Here is a 21,669-nt window from a genome sequence, read left to right on the forward strand (position 1 = left end):
AAACCACTGGACCACGTAGGCTGTCGTATTTGTTTATATTAGGTACTTACTATATTTGCGTACTGTTGTGTTTGTTTAATATTTATTAACAGCAGTATTTCAAAATAAAAATGGCTGCTTCTATTTCGGTAGCATATCCTGTACATTCTTGTATTACGACGCGACGCGAGCGACGGAAAGAGGTGAAATTTTTCAATTGCCACAAACATGCACCGACAATAAGGAAGGGACGGGCTCGAGGCTTCAATTAACTTGAATAATTACCGTTGGCGATTACTCGTTACTCGGGGCAAGGAATTTTCCCATTCAGGGAAAGTAGGAAAGAAATGTTGAACGTGCGTAAGATCTATATATAGATGTTAGATGGTGTTTACAGGGATTAGCGTAATATCAGGAATGTCACGAAGAAAAAAATAAATCGAAAATCTCTGACTCAAACGGGACTTGAACCCGCAACCCTTGTCAAGCCGGGAAGAGCGTGTTAACTATCACTTTACTGTTCGTTATAGAGAGCCGCCGTGGGGTAGAGGGGAAGCCGTGGTAGCCGAGATGGTAGAATGCTTGCCTCTCACTTTGAGGTCGCAAGTTCGAATCCAGCACAGGTCTAAACCAATGATAATCAAATTTGTTTTCGAATTCATGTTTGTATCATAAATGATTATTACATGCTAAGCGGTGAAAGAAAACATCGTGAGGAAACGCACATTCCCAAGAAATGCATGAATGATTTTCGGAGGTATGTGATTCAATCTGTATTGGGCTAGTTTTCCCTTCGCGGGTTGGAAGGTCAGACAGGCAGTCGCTTCTGTAAAAAAACCGGACCTGTCAAATCTTAAGCGGATCCTGTGGAAAGGGGATAGCGCTAGGAAAATAATAGAGGTCGGGAGGACCACCATACGAAATTAAAAGCATGACTAACCATGTAACCTTTGTTTCACGAGAATATCCAATTATAATAATATTGATTTACAACCTTTAAAATATATCCAGGACACAATATTAAAAGCCGGACTTCCTCGTTAGTATGTACATTGTTTAACCACATTTTGTTGACCACAAAATCGTTTTCCATAATAGGCTTGATTCACTGCAAATTAAATGAACTAGCTAGGCTGTGGGAGGCTAAATTTGTGTGTACAGTACAGTGTTTACTATACCCAATACCTACATGAAAGTATCATAGACCTATTTTGTATTCGACCTATATTTCAACGGGGTAGTCGTAGGTACATTCATGGTAAGATGAACTAAGTACCCACACCTCACCGAGCTTTCTGTTAGACCATCGTGATGGACAGTGAGCCGTATCGCCATCTATAATGAAAACTGCACTTAACATACATACATAAACTCACGCCTTTTCCCACCAGGATAAGCAGAGACTATGGAATTCCATTTGCTTCGGTCCTGACATACTTCTCTTGCTTCCTCCACATTCATTTTGGATGTTAGTTTTTTTAAATTATTTTTAATTCTATACTTTTGTGGTGGAAAATTCCGCTTGATATTAACTCAAAATAATGAGCTGAATCATCCCTCTCAGTATTTGTTACGATGATGTCAGTAACACCCTGTATTTCAATATACACCGCTGCTATAGACGATAAACATGGCCTAAGTCAGTCTGAGCACGTTGTATTCATCGCCTATTTTCCATAACTTAGCCGTTAGCCCCTTGAGTCTCTCCAAGGCTCTTAGGAGGCTTTATCAAAAAACTGTCACTTCGGTATATCTCCCATAAGCCGACGTAAGCTCAGGTATGAAAACATATCTAAAAGCTCTAAGCACAGGTCACAAAGGAAAGCCGCATCCGAGGATGTTATAACCTTAGAAATACATCGCAAGCGCTTTTAGCAGTGTTATATTGTGTAAATTTGCTTTGGAGGGTAGTACCTATATGATAGGGCTGTCTTCTTTCTGGAGTTTTGGCACCAGAAAGACGTAATATATGATCCTGACAACTCTATTATTCTAATTAAAGCACATAATTACGGGTTCTTACCGCGTTTAAATGGGGATATGAGACTCCCGATATTTCGACACTGTTGCAAGTGCCATGATGCCATGTCATCCCGTGATCATGGCACTTGCAACAGTGTCGAAATATCGGGAGTCTCATATCCCCATTTAAACGCGGTAAGAACCTAAAAAGGTGCTTTAATTATGATAATAACCGCGTAAACTTAAAACAATGTATAACTCTATTATTCTACCATATAAGCCAATCACATAGCGACAACAAACACTTCGGGATCCCGGTACCGACCTCGATTTGGTCGACGATTTCCCTCATTCAGCGTTTATTGCTACCGACCCACTATGGTCGATTAATTCCTTCTACAATACTCTCAGAGGACTACTAGAGCCATAGTACCGGCCACCGCCGAGTAACCGGCCATCCTGACCTGCCAACCATTGCCCAATGGCTCAAATTACCTTCAAAACGTTTTTTCGTTTCTGCTCCGCACCACCCAAATCTCCTGGTAGTTTCGGCTTCCGAATACATCCCGCTTAGGGACGGTACTGAAAAGTATCGGAGTCCGAAGGACGTAATATACGATCCTGATGACCCGATTACTCTAGCCGTAGAGGCAGCTAATCAGCTCGCTACACCAAACACTTCAGGACCTCGATACCGACCCCGCCAGGGTGGTCGACGACTTCCCTTAATCAGCGCTTATCGCTATCGACCCACTAGGGTTGATTAATTCTTTCAAATATTTTTTCTTCCCAGACGACGCCCTGAGCCGAGGTTCGCGCCCAACTGTGCACCCTTAGGCCAATTGTCTTAAACGTTGTACCGGGTGACAGCCTTCAGCGCTCCCCATTTGTCCGGCCAAGTAGTAAATGCTACCTGCGGCAAATATACAATAAGTCACGTCAAGAAAAAAGGCCATCCTGATGTCAGAACCCTAGAATAGAAAAACGGAAACGCTTTTTGTTACTTTAAGATCTGTCTTTATTTAGTAGGTAAGTAATCAGAATTTCATAATTTATCTTTGACCTAAGAAACTACCTTATTGGGCGCGAATCTCAGCTCAAGGTGTTCGTCACAATCGCCGGTGACTCGTATTTCGTCAGCGTATTTTAAGTTGAATGGTGCTCAATCATTGCTGCCCACTTATTGCCGCCTAACGGCCTGCGTGGTCCAGTGGCTCACGGTCCGGCGGTCCCGGGTTCGATTCCCGGTGGGGACATATCACAAAAATTACTTTGTGATCTCTAGTTTGGTTAGGACAGTACTGGCTGTTCACCAGATTGTCCGAAAGTAAGATGATCCGTGCTTCGGAAGGCACTTTAAACCGTTGGTCCCGGTTACTACTTACCGATGTAAGTAAGTAGTCGTTATATGAGCCATGTCAGGGGCCTTTGGCGGCTCAATAGTAACCCTGACACCAGGGTTGGTGAGGTTTGTACACGTCACAACCCACACGATGGAAGAAAAAGAATGAAAACCGAAATGTTAGGCAGCCCTACAGGTATACTGTTAAGTGTGAAAACGTGGGGTATAATGAAAAATGTTTTCATTACAATGTGTTAAGTAATGTAAGGGATAATATTGCGGTGGGAAAACAAATCTAACAGCTATTAAGGGAGGTTGCGTCGGACCGTTATCTTTTATGGATTTTCTTCATACATACATACATAAACTCACGCCAATCTCCCACCGGGGTAAGCAGAGTCTATGGAGTTTCATTTGCTTCGATCCTGACACACTTCTGTTACTTCCTCCACATTCATCAATCGTTTCATACATGCACGCCGGTTCAGAGTAGATTGTACTAAACCTTTTCTCTCACTTCTGTCATTAATTGACACTACTTGCAGGTTAATCGATTACTTAATCGATTAATTTTTGATGTCCAAAAGCACTCATCATCTTCTCCCTAGCATTGTCCCGTTTTTCACAGTGTACGCACTAACCGAACCTGAAGATTTGACAGGTCCGATTTTTTTCAGAAGCCACTGCCTCTCTGCCTTTCCAACCCGCGAAGGGAAAACCAGCCCAATACAGGTTAGGTCACATACCTCCGAAAATGCATTTCTCGGGAATGCGGGTTTCCTCACGATGTTTTCCTTCACCGTTGAGCAGGTGATAATCATTTATGACCCAAACATGAATTCGAAAACAATTTCGATAATCATTGGTTTAGGCCTGTGTTGAATTCGAACCTGCGACGTCAAAGTGAGAGGCGAGTGTTCTACCAACTGGGCTTCTACGGCTGGATGTCCTTCAGCACCGGAAAGAGTATATAATCCGGTCTGAATATTGACCCGCGTCAGTGACTGGTAAAGCCTTGTGTACTTTTCAGACAGTCCCGGGATGATGGATGGTTCTTATGACACGAAATAACACGCAGACATAACTGTCCATCATCCGCGTCACGCCACATAGTTCTGTACCTTCTATTTGTCACGGAACCGCCTCGGTTTCTGCGTTTACCCAAATCAAGTCCAACTTCATACGGCTTGAAATCTCTATAATTGGGTGGTTTCGTAAATCAAAGATAAATTTTGCAATTCTGATTATTTACTAAATATAGCTTACGTGGTCTAGTAGTTAGAGTGTTGGGCTCACGATCTGGAGGTCCAGGTTCGATTTCCGATGGGCACATTGCCAAAATTACTTTGTGAGCCTGTCCTTTGTTCGTTAAGGTCGTTGCTGGTATGAATTACCTAATTGTCCGAATAAGTAAGATGATTCCGTCCGTGGTTGCTTTCTCATACAAATTCCATAGTATTTCGTATTTTGGTGTTTATTGGTGAGAGCACTCGGCGCTCCCCATTTGTCCGGCCAAGTAGTTAATTTGCCATTTGCGGCAAATCTACAATAAGTCACGTCAAAAAAAGACGTTTAGTAAAAAGTAACTGATTTGACTAGTTGGAAAATATCCTATTGATATCAAATAATAATAATAATATTAAAAAAAAAAAATATAAGATAGATTTTAAGGTGAAAAAAAAAATAATAATATTTATTCAGAAAAAAAAGGTACAATTTTTACATAATCAGCATTACATTTTTAGTGTAAGTTTACAATTTTTACTGAGTTTACTTTTTTCAGAGGCAATATCTATGATTCTTACACTAGGCAAAGCCTGTATCGTAAGAATCATGTTCAATACGTTTATTTACAACAGTACATACTATCTAAGTCTCCGTTTAGGACAAAAAAGATTTGTGCCCGGTTAATGGCAATAGACTGGATCTCTATTACATGGGATTTAAACTATACACTTCTGCCTACCTCTTCGGAGATATAGGCGTGAAACTATATTATATTATATCTATTTGCTCTATCCATTCATCGTTCTTACTTGCATTATCACTGCAACCAACTGGGTTAGGTTACATTATCACTAACAAAGAGTACTTAATGGCATTCAATAAAAGCATTCAATAACTTGGTTTAATGGTTAAGTATATTGATATAACTTAATCCTTGAAAAGTAGGTTAGCAAATGTACGCTTTACAAAGTGGATTGTTAAAAAAAATAAACGTAACCTACGGAAAACCTTTCCGGTGGCGATTATAGGCGATATTTTGCAACTTAATTTACTTTATAGGTAAAGCATTCGATGACTTGGCAAAGTTACGTATAAAGCTCGCTAGAGCGGAAAGCTTCGTTTGATGGTGCTTTCAAAACACTCGGCATTTTTAGGGTTCAGTAAATAAATAGCAATAGACCATTAACCCGGTCCCAGGTGGGACTGATTCACCTTCTCTGCCTTCCACTGGGACAATGCCTGTTTCCGTGCTTCGGAAGGCACGTTGGTCCCGGTTACTATTTACTGATGTAAGTACTTAGTCGTTACATGAGTCATGTCATGCCTTTGGCGGCTCAATAGTAACCCTAACACCAGGATTGATGAGGTTGGTAATCTACCTCACAACCCACACGACTGGCGCATCCTTGCCGCGGGGGTGGGCGCTTACATCAGTAGGTCGGGACTGAGATGGTGGCCGAGTTTGGATAGGGACCCAGACCTACGGGGTATAACGTAGAACTCTTGCCCAGGGATACGGGTGAAGACCTTAACGGCTGCAGAGGCGGAGAAGTTGCCGTATTCAAGAAGGTCTTGACTCCAGCTAACCCCGACGGATAATACACACTATATCAACACACTATTCACTTGATATCAACTCAGAAGCATTATCTGAATCATTCCGCAAAGATTTCGTTACGATGTCACTAACACCCTTTATTATTATTTATATGATTAATGAATGTGGATGAAGCAAGAGAACTGTGGGAGGATCGAAGCAAATGGAATTCCATATTTTCTGCTTACCCCGATGGGAAATAGGCGTGAGTTTATGTATGTTATATTATACGTCAGTACGTAACGGAAAGCGTGCGAAAGGAATTCGTATTCATCAGGACGAGTGAAAGCCTGTCGCCGTCAACCTATTCATTCTAACAGTGTGTCTAATTGGACGACTTGAATCTATTCGTTTGTCTGTCCATCTGAATCTATTATATTTATACTCATTTTCTGCCTTATTACAAAACGGAGATTAAGAATAAAGTCATTAAAACACGTTTTTGTGACACAGACTATAATTATTTTAAACCTAAGTAGTTTATACATATTTTAAGGGTGGTATTAATAAACGAATCTCAGCTGAGACTGCCCTCAAGATCATGCTCAAGTCCCCGTTTTATATAAGAACTGTCACATTGACATGATCTTGAGGGCAGTCTCAAAGCTGAGCTTAGTTTATTAATACCACCCTTAGTCTTTGTTTTGTGAAAACATTATAATTGTTTACGCGCTGTATCGCTGTCTTTTGAATTCCAGTCACAGAAAAAAATATTTGTGAAAAACATCTTCACTACAAGAAATACTAAGTACTTCAATTTTATTGTTAGATAAAAATGACTTTTTATAACAGACAAGTTTGAATGAATGTTTGCCACGCTGTCTTCGTTTTTTAAGACTAATCCTGCGTCCAAGTGGTACCTATCAATGTATGATTTGTCTAATACAGTTGGCTACTTAACAGTTTTCGGTTTAGTAACATTTTATACCTCTTATAATATTTTATTTACTCGAAAAAGCTTCATAATGGTAGAAAAAAAACACTTAAGTATCTTTATCTTTATTCAAAAATTCCGCGTGGAAACGGTTAGTCATGTGACATTTTACCCAGTGATATGTCACATTTCAATAAACAAAGAAACTGTCACGCAGTGTACCTTGACACATGACAGACAGTTTTTGTTTATTTTGTGATATGTGACGTCACACGAAGCTCAATCATGGCCGCCCGTGTTTCGAGTCTTATAATACACAGGTAAAAAATGGCATAATTATTTTGTGGCAAAAACTATTGGACAGTTATTGTTAAATTGTAAACTACTTACTATTTTTATTATTTAATGAAAAACTATTGGCCCCGATTCCTGCATACACCTCCTAATTTTATATAAAGTTATACCCGTCATTTTCTTATTCGCCGAAAACGAAAGAGATGGACGATTGACTACTGTTAATTTTAAAATAAATAAATAACCTGGGCGTATAAAGTAGGCAACCCGCTGATATTCAACCTGTTTGACGTGCTGTCTACTTTATTCTGTCAGGTTATTGGCCAATATAAAATTTTGGGAGCGGTTTTTAAATTTCTGCCTAAAATCGACGTGTGTTTCATAAATATGCCTGTCAATTGCCCGTCTCTTTCCTCTTCGGTGGGTAAGAAAATGACAGGTATATCTTAAGGTATAATTAGATGGGATGTACAGCGGACTAAACACCGTAAGCGCGGCTCTTTCTCGGCTCGACATAAGTTACCCGTCTCTCTCTCTCACAGTACTGCACAGAAAGAGACAGAAGATCTCTGTCGCGGCGAGAAACAGTCGTGGTTACGGTGCTAGCCCGCTGGAATCAGCAACAATCTGCGTGTAAATTGTAATTCCTTCCAGACATCCGGAATATTTGTGTGCAAACGTGTTCAAAACTATGTTAATTACGTATTCTCTCCTCATAACTCGTTAGTGAGTATGCTTCAGCCCTTCCTATCATATTTAGCTTTCGTCTTACTTTACCAATCATCGTCCGAGTCGTTTTACCCTTTGATGACAATTATACCATCAAGCCGCACGAAATGCTTATAATCCTAGATCATCTACGCCAAAAGCTAAAATTTCGAGATTTTTTTCTATCGTAAAAATGAACAGAGGCATCCTTTCTATCATTATATGGATGGATTATTGTGGATTTTTTTATTTGGTTATCACTTGCAGTGGTCTTGTCTGTTAAAAAGGCCACATAGAAGCAATCCACCTCTCTCTCTCTCTTTATTTAAGAGCTGCGCTCTTGTCGGTGCAGTAATCGCCATTACTCCATAGACAGGGCGTGTAGAACGGTGGTTGCCCCAATCGCCTTCCGTTCTGCAGTACACCGACCAATTTCTCAATCAGTGATGTTCTAGCTAGAGCCCTACCAGAATCCATTTCCTCGGCCTCCAACCCAGTACTTATACCGCTGCTGCCCGGCATCAGGGGTGCGCTTTTGAAATAGCGGCGCCTACTCGCTACGTCACAAGATCGTCATAGAACCTAAGTAGTATTTTATAGGTTAGCCCACCACACACATCTTACACCCTGGCTGAAATCTTGTCTTAATTTGTGGCTCTGTCCAACCCTTTAGGGATAACGCGCGCTCATGTATGCATATTATTTTACAGAATACGGTATACTCTTACTGCAAGTCCACACTTAACCTGTGTTTTATTATTAGGGCATAATGTAGGTACGGAACCGTCAGTGCATGAATACAAATCCCAGTTGGCTGCATTTTGTTAAAGCGCTTATTTAAATGGGCCAGGCGCTTCTATAAGCTTGTTTCTGTAATTCGTGAGCTTTCGTCAGTAAACATTGATTAAAAATGTGGAATTAAATATTTTTAAATGCTATACTTTTGATGTAAGAGAGTGAAGTAACTGTACAAAACATAACATAAACGGCCTATATATATACGTCCCACTGGGCACAGGCCTGCCCTCAATCAGCCGGAGGGGGTATGGAGCATACTCCACCATGCTGCTCCACTGCGGGTTGGTCGAGGTGTTTTTACGGCTAATAGTCGGAACCAACGGACCAAGACCAAGCCGGTTAAAGACCGGGCCGGGGCTAAATCTTCTTCTTCTTATCGTAAGGGTTATGAGATGGATTACAAACCTCATCAACCCTAGTGTTAAGGTTACTATTGAGCCACCGCCGCCAACCCGCCGCGTAGTTAACGGCCTCTGTAGTCCAGCGGTAGAGCGTTGGTCTCACGATCCGGAGGCCCCGGATTCGAATCCCGGTGGGGACATATCACAAAAATCAATTTGTGATCCCCAGTTTGGTTAGGACATTACAGGCTGATCACCTGATTGTCCGATAGTAAGATGATCCGTGCTTCGTATGGCACGTTAAGCCGTTGGTTACTACTTACTGATGAAAGTAAGTTATCTTTACATGAGACATGTCAGGGGCCTTTGGGACAAAGTTATAACTTCGTTTTTATAAATTAAAGGACTTTTTTCAAGATTACCAAGTCATAGAGGCGGCCAATCAGCTCGCAATAACAAACACTCAGAACCCCGATCCCGCCGGCGTGGTCGATGAGTTCCCTCATTCAGCGCACGAAATTCTACTTGATATCAACTCAGAATCATGGTCTGAATCATCCCCTTAGTATTCGTTACGGTGTCACTAACATCCTGTATGTGCTTATAGTTATAAAACTAATTATTAGTGTTAGTTATAAAAAATGTTACCAGCATCCAATATTCCTGATACTCCGTTAAGAAGCTTTCAGACTGAAAAAAAAAATACGTAATAAGTTCGTTATAGCATCTTGTCGGTGACAGATGGTCCCAAGAGATCGTTGCGACCGCCTTTATAGGCCATTACGCGTACCGTCGATGCTAGCGATATTAAGGAAAAAGTGTTTGAATAAATTACTATTTAATACCCCCGAAGTATATCCGAACGACGCGAAAACGAGTAACAACTTAATTTTTGTTAATTTGCCTTGTTTCCAGGTGTTGAAGGGCGATTGGAAAGTGTTGGCAACCCCAACAAGATAATAATATTATTTTATATTTTAAGTATGGCAATACTTTTCCTCCTTCTCTAGCAAGACTAATCTGTATTATGTATATTATCGTGTGTTAGAATAATAATTCGCTACTTGAAAGTTGTAACAATATAATATGAAATATGTCAGATATGGCAGTTTATCATTTAACTATAATTATCAAATAGTTTTGTTTATTAAGACAATTTTTCAATATTTTGTTTTTAAAAAAATAAGAATGCTATTTTTTATCTGTGTATTACAATACCCAAAACACGGGCGGCCATTGCCATTGATTGACGCCACAATTCTCAAAATTAAACAAAACCTATCTGTCAGGTTAAAAGTTGTACAACTTTGACAGTTTCTTTGCTTATTGAAATGACGTCAGGGCTTTTTGGCGGGAAACGGGAACGGGACAGTTGCTTTCTTCATTGAATAATCTAAATAATCAATACGAAGTGGTGTTTTGTGGTTAATGATCGCATTAAGTTAGTCGGAAGACATTCGCGAGTGTTATTATATTGGAGTATTCAATGAACAAAGTGTTTCTGCCTATTTTCGCTTCGTGCCAAGAAGCCGCTTCATAGCTCGAAAGTTTATGTGGACTTTTGAGTTAATTCGTTTGGGGTTCGGAGTAGGAGTCCACTCCGAGGGTGGAGGCTTAGGTTTCATCATCATCACCTTTCATCATTTCATTAATCATCAAGAAAAAAAAATACGTCAGACATGGCTGTATGGGCATTGTTCCCTTTGCCTTACCCTTCGGGGAAAACAAAAAAAAAATGAAATGACGTCACTGGGCAAAATGTCACGTGACCAACCGTTATCGCGCGTAATTTGAAATGAATGAATAAAAGTGTTTTTTCCTATTTAAAAGTGCTTTTTTTGAGATAATACAATATTTTAATAGGTATAAAATAAGTGTCTGTATTTTTTAAAATACTTGCTGAAAACTGTCAAGTAGCCAATGAATATAATAATAAAATTGCCGTTAATAACATTGTCCAGTTATTATTCTGTATCAATACATCATGAGAAGCATCGCCAATACCTAGGTGCCCACAGATAGTAAAGTTAGTAGTTTGATTTATTTAAAGTTTTATGGTAAATATCGGTTGGCGCGTCTCCTAACCCGCACTGGATGTCTGGAACTGCGCGGTCGAATATGCTCCTTCCCCTTTTGCTTACTTCGTCGCTGATGTCGCGAATATATCTGCACTTTTGGCGAAATTGATTTGCACCTTTTGCACTTGTCAATAAGACAAATCACTTTAGAAAAAAAAATACAGATACGTCAGTTAGCAAAGTCATCCACGCCTTCACACACACAGAGACAGACAGTCACACGTAGTGACAGTCGTGTGCACGCCCGGGCCCCCCCTTACCATAGAATAAGGAATAGTACTCCTTACAGCAGCTTACGGCCATTTAGACTAAAGTAGGACCAAGAGTGGGTGAAGTAAATCTAGCTGATAAAATATGAGAAATAGATTTGAATACGATGGATATTTTAGGATTATAGAAATTTAATCAAGAGCAGAAAAAGAATACACCGTTTCGTCGGTTCACTCCATCTTGTACATTTTGGTATTGGGTTCAGTTTTTAGCGACATCTATTGACTTTCTCGATTACTACATTGACATTATGACATCCTAAATGACCTGGACGTTCAAGAAATGCGCGCTAGATGGCGCTGTTCCTGATATTAGTATGGTAACGATACGAATTGGTGCGGGGCAGAGAATACTCCGTTCTACACATAGAATTGTTCTTTATTCTATGCCTCAGGCAGGTTTTACTTCGTTTGTTTTATTTATTTCAAATACATTCGCGTTTGAAGATGGGGTCTAATAATGCCTATTCACTCTAGCCATTTCGCGACGACAAAATTCGCGAGTCAAACAACATGTGTAGCCTCAGAGAGTTCTAAACTAGAGCTGAATTTGTATCCAATTCAGTTCAGATATAAATTGCCCGTTACTTTGTGAGCTATTGCACAGAATGAACACAAAGCAGTATCGTTGAAGTCATAACATGCTTCCTTGTGACATTAACGGTCTTCTGGCTCTCTAGAACTGTTTATGTGGGTATTTTATGTGTACAGTAAATCTAGGGTTAAGTGCCTGAACTAGCTATTTGTGTAATGGTTTTAAAGGTACTTCTGAATTACGAAATGTGACTCTATGACTCAGGACAGTAGAATGCTGGTTTCTGTGGTCCAGTGGTTGAGCGTTGGGCTCACGATCCGGAGGCCCCGGGTACTTAACCCGGTGGGAACATATCAGGGGGGACAGAGTCACCTTCTCTGCCTTCCACTGGGGCAATTACTGTTTCCGTGCTTCGGAAGGCACGTTAAGCTGTTGGGCACAAATCAGAAAAATCTCTTTGTGATCCCTAGTTTGGTTAGGACATTACAGGCTGATCACCTGATTGTCCGACAGTAAGAAGATCTATGCTTTGAAAGGCACGTTATAGCGTTGGTCCCGGTTACTACTTACTGATCTAAGTACGCATCTTAGAGGCCTTTGGCGGCTAAATAATAGCCCTGACACCAGGGTTGATGAGCTTAGTAATCCACCTTATAACCCACACGATAAGAAGAAGGACAATAGAATCAGGATAAGTTAGGTTATTTTAAAATAATTGTTTAACGGTTTAATTGTTTATTCGTTACTGTAGTCGTGTGGAATACCGGCTTGTTTTACAAACGAGGAGTACCGCTTCGAACCCCAGTACTGGACTTGCACCAATGAGTTATTAATTTAAATTTAAGGGCAGTTTTCACTAACACAGTTGGCTCGACCGTTATAGACGGCGATACGGCTCACCACCTATCACGTTGGTCTATCAGAAAGCTCGGTGTGGTGTTGGTACTTAGTTCATCTTTTGATGGATGAACCTTTGGCTACCCCATTTGGATATAGTCATAAGCTTATGTTATGTATGTCATTGATTGTGAAGCTAACGTGTCCATTTTTTGTCACCAGTAATCGACTGCGTGGTGTCAGGCTGGGGTCCGTGGTCACCGTGCGACACTACCTGCGGGTCGGGCAGCATGTTGCGCTCGCGCAGGATCGTGCAGTCGCCCGCGCACGGCGGCAGACACTGTCCGTCTCTGGTGCAGCGTCGGGCGTGTCAAGAGCACCACGGCTGCTCTGCTGACAGCGACGTTCCTTTGAGAGGTAAGATCCGTAGAAACTAGTCGGTCAGGACCTTTTTTTATACCTCACCCGTATTCTAAAATTTTCACTCGACTCTGCTTCAGCTGAGTACTTGAGGACTTTACTCACTGGAGTCGAGTATGTCATATCATCTTGAGGAGATTTTCTGCAAACGGTAGTAACTACGTGGAAAAATGTGAAGTGCTCTCCCTGGTACAAAATTTTGGACAACAGACCTGAGGGTCTCCAGTTTGGCACGAATCTCGGCGCAGATCGTCGTTTGCGAGGATTATATTTCAAAGAATTAATCGGCCGTAGTGGGCGAGCGATAAGCGCTGAGAGACAGAAATTATCCACCATGCCTGTGGGGTCGGTATCGGGGTCCAGCAATCCTGATTCATAACATATCTACTTACTTCCAATTCCCACACTAAACCCAGCCCTGTTTTGCAGAGGAGACAGCAATGATCCTACCAGGTGGGCTGTCAGTGAGCCGGCACTCCAACGACACCGTCGACATCCGCAAGAACCTGCGCCTGCGCAACCCAGACGACCCTGAGTCCAACTCGCATAGAGAGTGAGTTTTATATTTATCTAGTGGACCCTACAGACGTACTGTAAGTTTTTTAAATCATATTGAAATAACGGGTCTTTCATTTCAAACCGCACTGGGTTCGGACCGCGGTGCGAATCACCTAAGAACTATTATTATTACTTAAATATACTTACTTAACATAACATATCATATACTTTATTGCGCAATCAGGAAAAAACAAAATACAAAACAAAAGAGAAATAGAATGGGTACAATAAGCGGCCTTATTGCTAAGTAACAATCTCTTCCAGGAAACGTTACTTAATATAAATATGATTTAAACGGCTGTTTATTTTACACCGTTATATTCCCTATTTCCCGAAATAATTAACCGGATTTCCTGTACACAGGCTGTGTCGATCTTGCACACAATTTATTAACACCGCAAAATTTCATGTTCCACCAAGCACTAACGCAATTATATCCAGCTGCCTATATGGTTTAAGTATACGTCGTTTAGCGTTGTGTACGCCATTTCCTGAGTTGTAGTGCCGGGCACTAGCCCGCTGTTATTAGATAGTAACAGATACATGTAATAACTAATACCTTTAATCCGTGATGGTATTAGTAGTTAGAGCGTATGCTTTCAATAGGCTACTTGATGATGATGATGATGATGATGATGATGATCTCCGACCGATTTCGGTCATGGCGACCACTTCGACTCCTAGTCGGCACGACGCTGACGCGCCCGAAGATAGCTTATGTAGCCTATCTTCACAGTGAACTCCCGCGCACAGTGAGGGCAAGCGAGCACATCGTTTTGGTAATTAAATAATGAATAGCGGCAGGGGGACTGGCTATTTGACAACATAGTCAAATGAGATACGTTTTTCGAAAAGTCAAAACGAAAGTTTTCTTTGGAGTTTGTATGCAAATAATGTCCTGTGATTCCCTCAATAAAAACGGTCAAACGTGGTACTCATTGTTAATTAATTAATTTTTTTTATACTTAGCGAATATTATTTAATTACATTTTATTATTTATCAACGAATGATGAACGAATTTATTCCATAACATACAAAAAGTCAAATAATCCAACTTAAAATTACTTAACCTAGAACCCACTCCGTGTCAAACCTGGCCCAAAAGTGCCCATGACTCTAGCAGCGTTACCGCGCTGGATTGCCACGGACAACCTCTGAGCCAAGTAAGACCCGGAGCGGGGGTCAAAGCCCTGCTCTATAAATTAAATTCGTTCAGTCAAAAAGTAAAATGAGGTTGATTTTTGATCATTTTAGATTGGCTTCCATTTCTAGACTGATATTTTATAATTTATTTTTGATCCAGTCAAATGCCTTATTCCGGAGTGGTTTTAAACACTTATACAGTTAGTTAGTGACATCATAACGAGACTATGATTCCGTCGTGAAGTGGAATTTTCCGTTTCAAAATACGTGTATTTTTATGTTTCACTTGATATTGCAGCAGGTCCGATCGTGGTGGAGATCCTTGGGGGAGGCCTATGATGGTGATGTACTTGATATCAACTCAGAATCATGGTCTGAATCATCCACCAAAGCTTATGTTACGTTGTCACTTACACCCATACGTATACGTATGGCTATCTGAAAGCGTGTACATAGTGTAAGTGAACGGAAAATTCTACTTCATATTAACACATTGACAGTCCAGTGATCCATATACGGGTCATGAGGGACTAGCTCCATACGTCCGTGATCCATACATGGGTCACTAAGAAACGACCAGGTACGCACTAAGGGCGGGTGCTCCACTTGGATTCCGGGTAACTTTGATGTATGCTACTGTCCACCTGGTGCGGCCCTTGAAAGTTCTATTTTTTTCATGATACTTAGTAAGGGATAAGGTTAATTCCTAAAGCAATAGGTATTGTGAAGTGTTTAGAAAATACATTTATTATTATTTTAGTTTTTAACAGGACGTATAAAAATTGAAGTAATATGCGGGACTTCTTGGTAAGTTGTACTTATAGTTTGTACCCGCAATCTTTCAATTCTTTTTTTACATTTTTCCTCACTTTATGGTTGTCTGGAAGAAATCGCTTTAAGCTATAAGGCCGCCATTTGCCATGCACTTAGTTAAGAGACTTTTTGTAATTATTTCTTTTTATTTTGGTGCAATAAAGTGTATTTGTATTGTATTGTATTGACTTACAAGGAAGTCAAAACATTTTGTATGGGGACTGTCAACGTGTTAACTCAGAATCATTGTTTGCATCATCCCCCTCAGTATTCGGTACCATGTTATTAACACCCTGTATTAATACGAGTAAAATAACAGCTACATTTCGTTCCCTACTTCTGTTATTCCGGCCTTCACTATGCAATCACCTGTTTCATTCCAATACTGACGAGACGGATGTTGTTGCAGATATTGCGTCCAGTTTGAGGTCACCAAGGTGTCGAAGGCTTGCCACGCTGACTCTGACTACAAGCCCTTGAGAGAAGGTTAGTTGAACGACTTTAATACTTATAGTCTTAAAAATCTACGATCGCGCCACCAACGGAATGTATACAGTTGACATCTGGTTACCTAGGGTTTGAAAAAGGCCATATCAAAGCAAATTATCTAAAAAGTAATAATAAGCTACTGACAACGGCTTCCGTGGTCCAGTGGTTGAGCGTTAGGCTCACGATCCGGAGGTACCGGGTTCGAATCCCGGTGGAGAAATATCACAAAAAAATACTTTGTGAACCCTAGTTTGGTTAGGACATTACAGGCTGATCACCTGATTGTCCGAAAGTAAGATGATCTGTGATTCGGAAGGCACGTTAAGCCGTTGGTCCCGGTTACTACTTACTGATGGAAGTAAGTAGTCGTTACAAGAGTCATGTCAGGGGCCCTTGGCGGTTCAATAGTAACTCTGATGAGGTTGGTAATCCACCTCACAACCCACAAGAGAGAAACTATTTGACAACCTAGTCAAATGAACTACTTTTTACGAAACGTCAAAACAAAAGTATTCTTTGTAATTTGTATGGCAATACCGTCCTGTGACGTCATCAATAAAAGCGGTCGAACGTCGTACTCATTGTTACTTAATTCAGGACTAAAATTCGAAAATTTTGGTCACCACACTAGCTTCCATTTCGAGATTAACATTTTATAATTCATCTTTAACCCAGTCAAATAGGTACCCTATTGCAATTTGACATTTTGCGAATACAAAATTAAGTGCTTAATATCACCAAATGTCAAATAGCAATAAGTACTTAATGCTTGTTTAGGTCAATTGCTTCATGTAGCCTTTTTTCAATGTAGGCACTTGTAACAGTGTTGAAACATTGGGAGTCTCATATCCCTGATTTTAACGCGGTAAGAATCCGGTATTATGTGTTTTAATTATGATAATAACCGCATAAACCACAAAAAATGTTTAACCTACTGGTGTCATGTTCGACCATAAGCATCTGAAATCTCCCAAAGGTGAAGAGTGTATGCAATTGTGTCGTTATTTTCCCGAGTCGCATAAAACATCGAAAAAAAAAGAAATTGGAGCGAGTGTGAATTATGATAATTGTTGCAAAAGTTAAACGTTCCGTTTATAACGGACGTTGAATCAAGTCACAACTCTGTTCAGAAAATACGTTGAAAAAAAAAAGTTTTTTGCGATGAAAGGTAAGACTTGAAGAGAAAATTAAAAAAAAAATGACTCTTTATTCATATGGCGGAATAGAAGCATTCAACATAACATAACATAACAAACACTTTATTGCACAAACAGGAAAATACAAAACAAAAGAGAAATAGAAAGAGTACAATAGGCGGCCTTACTGCTAAGTCGCAATCTCTTCCAGGTAACCTTTAATCACGTAACTCGTCTACTTCCCGCACAATCATTTCAATTCACCCAGTCACATGCCCACATTATACCATTGTATTTAAGTTTATAAATTATGTAATACAAACTCGATTTAAAAAAAAAAGAAAGGAAAACATGAAACAGTAGGACTAGGGCCCTGTGCTGAGAGGTTTTCTGGCCACGTCTTTCCCTCAGCGTTACAGATTCCGATGTGGTAGTAGTTTTACAGCTAGTTACATAATGTGTAATTTAATTTTTGACGTTCAAAAAGCGCTAACTTTGGAAGGCAATTTTGAAAAATTTGAATATTTTACTTTTGAATTTTTGAATTAATTCCAGCGTTCTTTTTTTTATCAGGTAGCACGATTTGCGTGCTCTGCGAGACGGCGGCTTTGCGGCGTGACCTAAAATGGCGGTGCAGTGGTCACGGCGTGGCGGGCCACGCTACAAGGTTCTACGCACTAGTTGCCCCGCACTGTCACGGCAAATGGGTTCGCGCGCCGCACACTCCGGAGCGCACAAGTCCGTGCTGTGTTAACCCTGACTTTATCTTCGTATAAGTAGAAATTTCGACTGAGTTTTTTTTTCATTCTGCAAGTACCTTTTCTGATTTCTAAACAGCGAAAGTTTCCATCAAAACAGCAGTTGACTCCCCAATCATATACAGGGTGTTAGTGACATTGTAAGGAAAATTTAAAGGGTGATTCAGATCATGATTCTAAGTTGATATCATGTGGAATTTTCCGTCGCAAAATTATGGAACTGAAAAAATCATGAATTTTACGACCATGGTCTGAATCATCCCCCTTAGTATTCGTTACGATGTCACTAATACCTTGTATGTTTGGATTCGTCTGTCCATTTAAAGATTGCATAACGATTTTAGTAATAAAACATTCAACATACAATTTTTTGACATTGTAACATAATAATGGATATACTTAAGTATGGTCCAGGCAACATGCTTTTTATGGTTTCTATTAGGTACTTTATCAATGAAATAGATCGTATCTTATCGCATTTATCTTGCATTTTTAAATACTTTACTGCCGGTGTAGCAATTGTCTACGCCGTAGCACAGTGTTTGTAACGCATGACTACGGATGTAGTGTCTATGAACATTGTATTTTGTTTTCCTAATAAGTATAATAATTATCATTAAAGTGATCGAATATTCGGTCGCTGGTTGACTAATATGGATAGCACATTTTTATTGAAAAAAAAATTGTACGGTCATGAGCAATATAATGTACCCACTTTAGGACTCTGTCGCACTAACATATTTGACATTTAGTTAGACTTACAGTTAAAATTGTCAAAAAAGTTAATGTGACATGGTACCAAAGTGCATTGAGGGACTTTCCAGGCTACGTTTCCCAAAAATAAAACAGATGGCGTTGTTGAGATTAAACGTGATAATTACCTAATTTCTCATTACTCGGGTACATAATTATTCAAAAATACAATGTAATGGCTTTTATTTAAATTTATTTATAAAATACTTTATTGAGCACAATGGACACAAAATACAGAGATAAGGACAACATATACAGAAAAGCACAACAGGCGGCCTTATTGGCAATCTTTGGGTACGGGACAATTTTGTACAAATATAATAATAGCAAAAAGCAAAAAAAGTGAAAAGTAAAAGTAAAGCATTTATTTCACGCGATACCCATAAAAAGTTACACACAGACAACACAATTACATACAGATTACATATTATTATGTACAGAATTATGTTGCTACCTGTATTGCTTCTCTTTATTTTGATCAGAATAATAATGGGTGGAAGATGTAATTGTGCGTGGGTGTAATAAAAAGGGTCATGATTTATACCCAAATACAAAGATAAAAGATGCATATGTCTGTTTTTCATGAAATTAGAAGTTTAAACGAAGAAAAAACTTTATAGCGCCATGTATATTGTTTTTGAGGAACGTACTTATCATTTGATTTCAGTCCTATTAGATATTATAACGCATTAATGAACATTTTAAACGAATGTAAATATACATAAGGCGCATTTTTATAAAATAATCTTATGTTACGAAATGATTTGATTTTAGTAAATTTTAGAGTTTCTTAAGCACGTATAAATTTAGTTTATAATCCTAAGTAAGTTGACAAAGTAATTTAGTAACAAGTTAATAGTAATTACTAGACTAATTTTGATAATAACTGTACTGTAACAACACTACTTGTGAATACATATCTGCGTAACAAACTAATGTAAATATAATGTTATAATAAATGCATGAAAACATGGCTGCCTTTTATTGTTTACCGTCATCCGTGGTCTAAGAAAGAAAGAAAGAAAGAAAGCTAGAAAGAAAGAAGGAAAGAAAGAAAGAAACATTTATTATTTTCTGAAACCACAGACATAAACAGACAGATACATTATATTAAAATTTACCACAGGACAGAAATCACACGGAACAATATATAAAACAAAAACAAACCAGAAGACCAGGTGGTTAGAGTGCTAATCTCTCGATCTGTTGGTCCTGGGTTTGATTCCCAGTAGGGATATAGTCACAAGATTCACTTTGTGGTCTCTTTATTTAGTTAGGAAATTGCAGGATGATAACTGAAAGTAAAATGTTCCATGCCAAATGACTTCAAAACAGTTGAACTTACAAACAATTTTTAACACAATTTCTTAAAGAAGTATTGTAAAGCAATATGAAATATTAAAACTGATTTAGTAACAAAAGACATACTTACAAATATTTATTTATTAATGCTTGCTATCATATCTATCCTGTTCTATAGATATAGTGCAATGGTAAGTAAACAGTAACAAACCTAATCTATTGATGACTTTAGATCCTCTCCACCCTTATCGGTATTCTTGGCGTGAGGTATGTTTATTATTTGCCTATAGACTATCGAGGCATGTAGAGCGCCAAGTGATCAGAAGAAAACTTTTAGCAGACTTGTAATTAACACACAAAAGTTATAATTACAATTTTCCAGTAGGAGGCAAAACAGATCCTCAGGTAAGAATCAGGTAGGAAAACTTCCAGGCGTCATCAAATATTATGCCAACCGAACTCATTTAGAGAACAGCAAAGATTTGTTTGCATAAATTTTAAATCCCCGTTCACGGAAGGGCCGGTTGAGTTTAAGAAAATTTCGGATTAAATTGTTTAAAGGTCTGTGCAGTGCTTTGTAGGGTTATTTATGATGAAGAATGGCCGATGTTTCAGAAACGTCAGGGAAAAGGAGTGAATGCAGATTAAAATGAATGAACACAGCTGTATTTTCGAGTTATGAACTTTATGAGTTATGAAAAGTATTTGTTATTGTGCGCCAAGGGGATTGAGATAGTAGATTGGAGGAGATAGACTGATTAACACGGTGCTGCAGTCGCAAGCTTGTACTGGCTCCTTTATTCCGGGAAATGCATTTCGGAGTATGTGAACTTTATATAAAATTGTATTTAAATTTAATTTAATCTAATTGTGTTAAATATTAATGATGCTGAATTATTTTAATTGATTTGACATATTTGACATTTAGTTATGCTTTTTGTAATATTATTATTTTATTAATTTTAATCAATGGCTCTCCCTGACAAAATTGTATTACTACTACTAACTTGTATTGGGCTGTTTTTTACCTTCGCGGGTTAGAAGGTCAGACAGGCAGTCGCTTTTATAAAAAACAGACCTGTTAAATCTTCAGGTTAGGTAAATGGAACGGGATAACGCTAACAAGATGATGATGCTATATTTAATTTACATTATACGTATTCTGCAAGTTGTCTTTGATTACTTGTGGCTTTGCCCACCCCATTAGGGATCACGGGCGTGAGTTTATGTATGTATGTATGTATACGTATTCTCTAAGCGTGTTTGACTTGAATGTCAGCAGGATAGAGACATAGTGCATGCTTAGCGCGAAAGAGACGAGAAATATGTCTCTTTCCCACTAATGGGTATACCGCTTAGTACGAGAGAGCCGACATATATGACACTCTAATAATGCCATGTTGAAAGGGGTATGGATAATAACAATCTCTTTAAAAAAGGAAAAATGCATGATAA

The 21,669-nt window shown here is 39.2% G+C and overlaps 1 protein-coding gene across 1 annotated transcript in view; it reads left to right on the forward strand.

Annotated features, from left to right (window-relative positions):
• The window catches only part of LOC126376051 (somatomedin-B and thrombospondin type-1 domain-containing protein), a 91,545-nt gene extending 73,189 nt beyond the window's left edge, over positions 1–18,356 (forward strand). Inside the window, exons 3-6 of the mRNA XM_050023216.1 lie at positions 13,064–13,258; positions 13,691–13,814; positions 16,186–16,262; positions 17,975–18,356. Coding sequence (XP_049879173.1) covers positions 13,064–13,258; positions 13,691–13,814; positions 16,186–16,262; positions 17,975–18,177 — 599 coding nt within the window. The 3' untranslated portion in view covers positions 18,178–18,356. The remainder of the gene's footprint in view (positions 1–13,063; positions 13,259–13,690; positions 13,815–16,185; positions 16,263–17,974) is intronic.
• Positions 18,357–21,669: the final 3,313 nt, after the last annotated feature.

The sequence above is a fragment of the Pectinophora gossypiella genome, chromosome 20 (genome assembly GCF_024362695.1).
Source record: "Pectinophora gossypiella chromosome 20, ilPecGoss1.1, whole genome shotgun sequence".
NCBI classification, from domain to species: domain Eukaryota; kingdom Metazoa; phylum Arthropoda; class Insecta; order Lepidoptera; family Gelechiidae; genus Pectinophora; species Pectinophora gossypiella.